The sequence below is a fragment of the Mastomys coucha genome, unplaced genomic scaffold (genome assembly GCF_008632895.1).
Source record: "Mastomys coucha isolate ucsf_1 unplaced genomic scaffold, UCSF_Mcou_1 pScaffold1, whole genome shotgun sequence".
NCBI lineage: Eukaryota > Metazoa > Chordata > Mammalia > Rodentia > Muridae > Mastomys > Mastomys coucha.
The window spans coordinates 24,362,250-24,372,466 of NW_022196891.1; the positions used below are offsets into that span (position 1 = coordinate 24,362,250).

Below are 10,217 nucleotides of genomic sequence, written 5' to 3' on the forward strand. Positions count from 1 at the left end.
GGAGAGGAGAGGAGAAGGAAGAGGAGGGGAGGGGAAGGAAGGGAAAAAGGAAGGGGAAGGGAGGGGAGAGGGGAAGAGAAAAGGAAGGAAGGGGAGAAGAGAGGAGAAGGGAGAAGAGGGGAGGGAAAGGGAGGAGAAAGGGGAGGGGAAGGGAGGGGAGGGGAGAAGAAGGGAGGGGAGAGGAGAGGAGAGGAGAGGAGAGGAGAGGAGAGGCTAGTAGGAGGAAAAACCCTGTGTTAACCCTGACCTTCTCCTGCACACATGTGCCTATATATGCACATGAATATGTACACATACACAAACACACAGAGGAAAGAAGAACTCTGATAAAATAAAGCATGAGAAGTTAAATGATGAATAATTTAGCATTTGGCGCATAATTTCTCTTCTGTAGCTGATATACCAAACATAACTGAGTATCTTGCATTTTCATTTGCAAAATCTGGTCTTAGACATAGAATTTGGGGTGTTGTCAGACTTGCACGCACCACAAGAGCTTTTAGCACTGAGCCATTTCCTGGCCCTACAACTCCCACCTTCTAAGGTCAAGAACTGACCTGCTAAGTTATACTGACACACTAGTGTTTTCCTGTGGGGTTGCTTGTATGACTAATTACACACTATGAAAGTCACTTAATGTATGACTCACATAGGACAGGTGCCCCCTGAACATTGTTGAGTGAATGGTTCACAACAGGAAGACGTGTCACCTAACTGCATTTATACAGCCAAAGTAGAAGTGACGTGTGGATTGATTAGTTGCTTTAGTCAAAGTAAAATTTGGGCCAGGAAAATGGTTCGCTTGTAAAAAATGCTTGCTTTTTTTACAAGTGTGAGGATCCAAATTCAGATGGCTAACACCCTCAGGAAAATCCCAGTGTGGCAATGGATGCCTATAATCCTAATCGTGAGGAAGCAGAGCCACAAGGATCCCTGGAGCTTGCTGGCCAGCTTCTCTAACCAAACCTTGTCTGGACAGACAGTGAGATGAATGGTGATTGATAAAAACACCCAGTGCTAACACCTGGAAAGAAGAAAGGGGAGGAGGAAGAGGAGCAAGAGGAGGAGGAGGAGGAGGAGGAGGAGGAGGAGGAGGAGGAGGAAAAAAGGAAGAAGAAAGAAAGGAAGAAAGTAAGAAAGGAAGGAAGGAAGGATAAAATATAACTCAGACAGTCAGAACTGAAAAGCTTTTGGAAGGCCAAAACTATCTACAGTGCTTGTTTAATAGACCGAAGTCGCCTGCGCATTTCCATCTGTGTTTTAGTTCCTGCCATGGCGATAGCATCTTCGCCTCAGCTTCTCCCAGGGCAAAATGGAGATAATGATATTACCTCAGCAGCCTGCTCTGGGAATTAGTTAATTTTTCCCCTCAGTCTCTGAGAAGAAACTACCTTTTAGATAATGCTTATTATTATCGAGAGCCAATGTGAGAGTTTTGAGCTGAGAGTCGGAGCGCAGTAGCCCTTCAGTTTAGTGTCTGTTGATTAAGCTCGGGTTCACACTCCAGCCAATAAATACTTCCTTAAAGCTTGGTTCCTAAATCTGCAGGGGCTAAAAAAAGGTAATAATAATAATAATATAAAGACACAGATTGGGCTACAGTTACATAGGACAGGATCACTAAACCATTAAGCAAAAAGGATTGCCTTTTGGAAACATTTCAAAGCCCTAGCTCAAGAAATGTGATATTTTTAAAAGTATAATGAAAGACTGGAAAATGCCCTTTGGTTTTGTTATAATTGTCATTGAACTTGACCTGGTTAGGATGTCTTTCACTTCTTGATCTGTTTATATCTTTATCATAAGAGAGTAGAAAACAAACAAACAACAAACACAAACACACACACACACACCAAAATGAAGTTTCCTAGCAGCAGTATGGATTTTCTTTCAGTTTTGAGATCACATGGTCTCCCAGTAGCAATGAAGGTCAATGCCAGGAGTGGGGAACCGCTAGTAACTGAAGTCCTCGGTTATTCAAGCCATTTGCAAAGTACTTTGTGGTGGAGTATCTAAAGAAGAGGATCAGTAACGCCCAAACACAACATTTAAAAAATATAACCTTGGGGCTAGGAAGAGGGCTTGCTGGCTAAGAGCCTGCACTGCTCCTGCAGGGGGCCCGAGTTCTGTTCCCTGCACCTAGGCCAGGTTGCTCATTGTCACCCAGAACTCCGGATCCAAAAGATCCAGTGCCCTGCTGGACTCCAGGGGCATGGTACTCATGTGCCCAGAATGCACACACAGATACCCACGTAGAAACAGAAACAGATTTTTAAATTGAGTTTTCAGACTTCGGGCATAGATCTCAGTAAAGTATTTGCCATGCAAATATGAGGACCAAAATCTGATCCCCAGAGCCCACATAAAAAAAAATCCAGGCGCATGCTGTATGATAGTTTCCTCTGAGATTAAAACAGTGCATCTTGGAGGAGAGCTCATTAAAGCATGGGATGTTAAAGGGAGGTAAATAAACAGTATATTCTAAAGAGAGGCCAAACATTCCATCTTTCAGGAAAGCTCATTTAGACAGGAAATAAAGCTGGAGATTCTATCTCAACAAAACAAAACAACAAACTCGCATCAACACAACAACATCAAAATGCCGGCCCAGTGCCTGCCTTTAATCCCAGCACTCAGGAGGCAAAGGGTAGGTAGATTTTTGAGTTTAAGGCCAATCTGGTCTACACAACTAGTTCCAGGACAGCCAGGGCTACACAGAGAAATCTTGTCTTGAAAACCAAAACAAGAACCAAAACAAAACGAAATGAAACCAAAAACAGCAACAACAACAAAAAAAGAGATAGTGAGTGAAAAACTCATAGTAGCTTCAGGAACTCCCTGAAACTGACAAGATTTTGTCCCCTGCGACTAACTACTGAGAGTCCATCTCAGATGGGTAGCTTTGAGGACGTAGTGTCGAGCTGAACTGCCGAGCTACCCTGAGAGGTTTAGATCAGCAAACCTGAACTGGCTGCAAAGGACGTTCTCCAACCCATTGAGCTGCCTGTAGGTTGTGTGTGTGTGTGTGTGTGTGTGTGTGTGTGTGTGTGTATGCTTTCATGAGGAGTCACCTGAAGGGACTCTAGCCAGCTTGCTCTGGGTAAGCATGGCTCTGGCAGGCCTTGTCCTTCTCTCCCATTCCTTCTGCCTTGCTAAGAACTGTTTATATGCCTAAAGTTAGCCACCAAGGTCTAACTTCCTTCTCTTAAGGCTGACTACCAGGGTCCAGCTATTAAAGTATTGATGTTCAGCCATCAAAAGGCCCCTTCAGCTCCCCTAATAACATGCCCAGTTAAAATTAAACACAGAATTTCCCGTTACCTTTATAAACTGCCATTTTCCTATGGACCACATCTGACTCCACTTTATCCAGAGGCAGTCCTTCGTCCCCCTGGGACAAATGCGCCCTTCCACCTCTCCCTTGTTCTTCCCTTCTCCCTCATCCTCTATCCCCTATCTTTGTTCCTTTGGTAGTATCTATACCTCGATCTGTCTTTGGTTCCCTATCTGGGGTGAGTAGACATTTGTTCGTGTCTCTCAGGAATAGTGTCACACAACAGCATGGTGGCATGACCTTCTACCCCCAGTGCTGGGATGGGGGGGTAGAGGACAAGAGGAACCCTGGTTAGCTAGTCTATCTTACGCCATGAGATCCAGGCAGATGAGAGACTGTCTCAAAAAACAACAAGGTGGGTGGCCTTCGCATGCATATGCAGATTTGTGCACGCACACGCACACACACGCACACACTCACACACACACATACTCACACACACATACACACACACATACATACATACATACACATACACACACATACACATACACACACATATATACATACACACACATATACACATACTCTCACACACACACATACATACACACATACTCACACACATACACACACACTCACACACACACAAATATATTCCTCTAAAGTTCTTTGGACATAGCTAAATATTTTGCAATGTGTAAGCGCTCTGATTCCCTTTTCAGGATAAAGATAATAATTGCCACCGGCCCAAAGGGATCTAAACAGTAACTGTGCAAATGGCAGTGATATCCAGGGAACTGCTCTGAGCAAGCTGACAGCGGTCCTCTGGGTCTTCCTGGGGATCATCATTTCCCAGGGGCTGCAGCATGACTTAACTAGGAGGGGGTGGAAATAGGTTGCTGCCCTGTTCTTTTAGAATCTTGTTTTCTACTTGTGTCCTTTTGATCTTGTACCTTTCTCCACTCTCCTGCCTGAAATGTAATAGAATTGCATTTGAAAATAACTTTTTTTTTCTTCTTTGGAAGGAGTGTTGGGGGCCCAAAGAACTGGCTTAACAATTAAGAGTGTTTGCTACTCTTATTATAAGAACCTGAGTTCAGCTACCAAATCCTACAGTAGACATTTCCCAACTGCCCATAACTCTAGCTTCAGAGGATCTAGCACCTTCTTGGGGTCTCTTCGAACACTCGTATAGCTGTATACACACACACATACACACACACACACACACACACACACACACACACACACACACACGCACACGCACACGCACGCACACACACATACTCATGCACCTATGCGCACACACACAAATATACATACACAAAATTTAAGAATCTAAGTGTACATAAAAATAAATTTTAAGGAGTCGTGTGCTGGGCATACGATGGCATCGTCTGTCTGCTGCCCACCTGCCCACCTCTGCCCGCTGTAAACATCGCCGTAACTAACCAGCAGGTGTTGAAGCTGTTCCAGATCACCTTGCCAAGAACTCCGTAGGAGCTGCGTTTGGGGAGCCAGAATTCCCTTGCCTGCCAAGAGCTGTCTCTGGATGTCACCTTTAGCCACATGGAGCGCAGTTTGATTGCTGAAGTTGCAAAGGGTGATATCCGCGCCCCTTTCTAGGAGAAACTCAACAACCTGCAAAATAATACCGTCCTTCAGATTCAAACAGTGTGTTTTTATTTTTAGCTTAAAAATGTTCATAATTATGTGTGTTGAGCATATTTCCATCCCTCTCCCAATTTTTTAAAGTTCTTTTTGTTTTTTGTTTGTTTGTCTTGTTATTTGAGACAAAGTTTCTCTATATAGCCCTTGGCTGTCCTGAAATTTGATCTGTAGTCCAGGCTGGCCTCGAACTCAGACCCACCTGCCTCTGCCTCCCAGGTGCTGGATTAAAGACTTGTACCACCACCACCCAGGTATTTGTTTTTGTTCTGTCTCTTTTAGCTAGCGTCTCACTATCCCACCCTGATTGCTCTGGAACTTGCTGAATAGATCGGGCTAGCTTCAAACGCAAAGAGATCTGCATGCCTCTGTCTCTTGATTGCTAGGATTCAAGATGTATGTCACTCTGCCTGGTTTACAAGGTTTTTTTAGTTAGTTAGTTTATGTGTGTATGTGGGAGGGGGTGGCCATGAGGGCCAAGAGGGCTTCAGATCCCTTGGTTATTTGTGAGCTGCCCGCTATGGATTCTGGGATGGCAACTTTGGTCTCCAGGATTGCACAGCAACTGCTTTTAAATCCTTCTAGCTCCATTTCTAGAATTCTTCATATTTTTGAGTGGCAGCTGTACATCAGGGTTGGATAGAAGACTAGATATTGCTCTCATTCGTGATAAAAGAGGAAAGGCAGATAAGAATGGAATGGAAATGGAGAATTGTAGGCTGGGGGTATAGCTCCGTGGTTGGTGCTCATACCTAGCATCTGTAAGGTGACCCCCAGAATCACCATGACAAACAATCTGAATGCAGGTAACTATGATTTACCTTTTTAAATGTTGAGACCGAATCTCTATATTGGCTGATGTGGTAGTGCACACCTTTAATCCCAACACTTGGGTGGCAGAGGCATGTAGATCTCTGTTTGAGGCCAGCCTGGCCTACACTGAGTTATAGACCAGCCAGGGATCCATAGTGACAACCTACCAACTCAACAACCCCCCCACCCCCCAGAAAACAACAACAACAAACCCAACACCAATAACAACAAAACCAACTCTGCGATATGGGTGATCTCTGAGAACTGTATTTTTAGAGTAGGGATCTATAAATATTTTCTTCTAAAGCCATATAAGCATTGAAGTCTTTTTTTTTTTTTAAGAGGATCTTATGGAGTCCAGGCTGACCTTGAAGACCCTGAATTTCTGATTCTCTTGCCTCTCCTTCCTAAGTCCTGGAATAAAAGGTTGGGCCATGACTCCTGCTTTCTGTGGTGCGGGACTCAAACCTGGGCTTTCGTGCACGCTAAGCAAACGTTACCAGCTGAACCTCAACCTCAGCTCCCAAAATCCCAACACTGAAGTCTTACAGGAGTTTATAATTTAGAAAATGAAACTCATTATCTACTGTCTATTTATCATGTATCTTCCTATCATCAGCCATCGATTCTTGTCTGCATACTTGTCATCTCTATATATCTACCTACTTGGCTCACTACCATCTACTCTGTCAGCTAATCTACCAGCTACCTATCATCTACCTACTTACCCTAGCCCACCCCTGTGATGATATTTCATTTGTCTACATTTTCATTAGCTATCTGAACAACAGTAAGTGTTGGATTGAGGGTCTTGTACTTGCTAGGCAATAGAAATCTACTCCAGCTCTGGCTTATAGAGTCCTAGATGCTGCAGTTACATCTTTTATTTATTTCCAGAGAGTACACAAGCTACACTCCCATGCTGAAGTAATTATTTTTTCAACAAGGATGGAATAGGTGCCCAGTGTGTGTGTCATGACTTATCTTTGTTCTGAGTCCTGAACAAGGAACCAGGTAACTACCCAGACTTCAAACTCCTCATAGTGTAGTGGGAATAGAGAGACAGGTGAGAAGGAAACAGTGTGGTGAATATAATGGCGGAGGGGAGCATGGGAGATGGGAGTGGTGTGAATGAAGAGGGTCACTGAGGACTTTAGAAGGCAGTTGTTACAAGACCTGAGGATGCAGCTCAGAAGTTTGGGTGCTCTCCTGGCATGAATGATGCCCTAGAGTTTGTCCCTAGTGCTGTATTGACTGGGGACTGTGACAATCCAAGTGCTGGGGAGGTGGAGGAAGAAGGATCAGAACTTCAAGGTCATCCTTGGCTACATACACAACTCAAGGCCAGCCTGGGTAGTGTTAATGGCCTTTGGGTGTGTCTATGTGTGAGTTGTTTGTGGGATGTTTTGGTTTGGTTTGGTTTTGTCTATGTTCCTTTCTAAAAAGCTATAGGAAGTTTAAAATAACAACAACAACAACAACAACAAGATTAACAACAACAACAGTAATAATAATGACTGCAAATCCCCCCAGGTGGATCAGAAAGCAGCCTGTTAGACAGTGCTGTCAATGATCCTGACCCCTGAGCTGGGACTCTGCGAGGACCAGGAACAGGAGTTCATTGGTGGAGGAACGGGAAGCTCTCAAGTTTCCGGAAACCAAGGCAAGCCTTCCTTGCTTCCTGCCAGACTCTATTTTCTCCCTCCCCACTGTACCTCTGCTAGGTTTTCTTCCACAGCTGTAATGAGGGGCGTGTTTCCGGTCTGTGGATGCTGAAAGTCAAGGTTTCCAAGGGTTGAGTGGACTTCAGGAATATGGACACAAATGGATTCCACATCACCCCTTGAAACCACTTCAAGGAAATCATGAATCAATTTGTTTTTGTTCATCTTGCTGGTTCCATATAATTTCCTGAAAGAGAGGAAAAAATGATTTAATGATATAAAAGTCACCAAAACAGTGAGTGGTTCCAGTGTAAATGTTCTGCCTTTATTGCTGTTTAGTTCCTTCTTTTATATGGGAAAACGGGATGTAATGAGGGGGGTGGCTTGGGGGACAAAGCACTTGCCACTCAGTGTGTCTAAATTCTCAGAACCCACAGAAAAACTAAGCAAGCTTGGTAGCCACCTGTAATCCCACTCAGGAGGCTGATGGAGGTTCCTCAGGACATGTTGGCTAGTGATAGTATCTCAACTTGGAGAAAGAACCCTGCCTCTATAATAAATAAAGTGGAGAATGAATAAATGCCCAGCATCAACTTTAGGCATCCATATGTACAGACACATGCATGCATACCCACTCACCATCTATTCACACACAGGCATACAACTCATACACACACACAAGTGTAAAAATATAGTAAACAGAATCTGGGTAGATGGCTCAGTTGGTAAGATCACTTGCTCTGCAAGCATAAGAACCTGAGTTTAATTCTCTAGCACTCATAAAAAAAACTTCGAGTTTAATCCTCAGGACCCAGATGGTAGAAAGAGAGAATAGACTTCTAGAAGTTGTCTTCTGACTTCCACATGTGTGCTGTGGAATACATCTACACATAGACACAAAGACACAGACAGGCAGCCAGTCCCATAACACCCAGAGGAAGCTCCACTCCCAGGCGCTCTGACACTCTCAGGATCAGAGGTGAGGGGGACACAACATCTGTCCCAACACGGGGAGTAACAGGGACCAGCGGGACTAGGCACACAGGAACTCCACCAGCAGAGTGGCTCCAGTTCCTTCCAGTCTCTCTGGGCTGGTTCCCTGAGCAGACCTTGGGCCCAGGCTCCGAAGCAGGTTCCACAACACCCAGAGGACGGTGTTGTACTCCCAGGTGCTCTAACAAGCCCAGGGTCACAGGATCCCAGAATCACAGGATCACAGAGACAGCTTGACTCTGAGGAGTTCTGACACAACCAGGATCACAGGAAGGACTGATTCCAGTCAGATTTAGCAAGGCAGGTAGCACTAGAGATAACCAGATGGTGGGGGGCAAGTGTAAGAAAATAAACAACACAAACCAAGGTTACTGGCATCATCAGAAGCCAATTCTCCCTCTATAGCAAGTCCTGGACACACCATCACACCAGAAAAGCAAGACTCAGATCTAAAATCACTTCTCATGATGATGATATAGGACTTTAAGAAAGACATAAATAGCACCCTCAAAGAAATACAGGAAAACACAGGTAAACAGCTAGAAGCCCTTCAAGAGGAAACACAAAAATCCCTTAAAGAACTACAAGAAAACACAATCAAACAGGTGAAGGAAATGTGCAAAACCACCCAGAATCTAAAAATGGAAATAGAAACAATAAAGAAATCAGAAAGAGAGACAACCCTGGAGATACAAAACCTAGGAAAGAAATCAGGAGTCATAGATGCAAGCATCACCAACAGAATACAAGAGATAGAAGAGAGAATCTCAGGGGCAGAAGACATCATAGAAAACATTGACACCACAGTCAAAGAAAATGCAAAAAGTAAAAAGCTCCTAACCCAAAATATCCAGGAAATCTAGGACACAATGAAAAGATCAAACCTAAGGACAATAGGTAGAGAAGAGAGTGAAGACTCCCAATGTAATGGGCCAGTAAATATCTTCAACAAAATTATAGAAGAAAACTTCCCTAACCTAAAGAAAGAGATGCCCATGAACATAAAAGAAGCCTATAGAACTCCACATAGACTGGACCAGAAAAGAAATTCCTCCCATCACATAATAACCAAAACACCAAATGCACTAAACAAAGAAAGACTTTTAAAAGCAGTAAGGGAAAAAAGGCAAGTAACATATAAAGACAGGCCTATCAGAATTATACCAGACTTCTCACTAGAGACTATGAAAGCTAAAAGATGTTGGGCAGATGTCATACAGACACTAAGAGAACACAAATGCCAGCCCAGACTACTATACCCAGCAAAACTCTCAATTACCATAGATGGAGAAAACAAGATATTCCACGACAAAACCAAATTTACACAATATCTTTCCACAAATCCAGTCCTACAAAGGATAATAGGTAGAAAACATCAACATAAGAAGCAAAACTACACCCTAGAAGAAGCAAGAAAGTAATCTTTCAACAATCAATCCACACAAATCTAATTCCACCTTTTACAACAAAAACAACAGGAAGTGAGAATTACCTTTTCTTAATATCTTAATATGAAAATTAATATTACCAACATATCCTAATTGATTGAAATCCAAAAATATGAGGAATTAGAAATTTGTTGATTGTCATCCAATGGTCTCTCTAATTTGGTAATTGGAGAAATAAGTCCAATATTGTACAATCTATATACACTTTCAGCTTGTTTGTTTGTGACAGTGTCTGGCTGTTTACAACATAAGGGTCTTGAAATCTTGCTTTTCCTATCTCACCCTTTCTATTAGTAGTATTGTTTATTTCATGTTTTTACACTATACTATGGTATTCAGAACAGCTTATATATT

At 43.2% G+C, this 10,217-nt stretch overlaps 1 protein-coding gene across 3 annotated transcripts in view; it reads right to left on the reverse strand.

Annotated features, from left to right (window-relative positions):
• Map3k19 (mitogen-activated protein kinase kinase kinase 19) overlaps nt 1-10,217 on the reverse strand; it is a 54,249-nt gene that overhangs the window by 39,351 nt on the left and 4,681 nt on the right. The window contains exons 2-3 of one of the 3 annotated variants that reach the window (XM_031381050.1): nt 7,474-7,669; nt 4,730-4,918 (exon numbers count right to left, since the gene is read on the reverse strand). In XM_031381050.1, coding sequence (XP_031236910.1) covers nt 4,730-4,918; nt 7,474-7,647 — 363 coding nt within the window. In that variant the 5' untranslated portion in view covers nt 7,648-7,669. Of the gene's footprint in view, nt 1-4,729; nt 4,937-7,473; nt 7,670-10,217 lie in introns of those variants that run through there. The other 2 variants (XM_031381049.1, XM_031381052.1) reach the window with 2 other exon arrangements.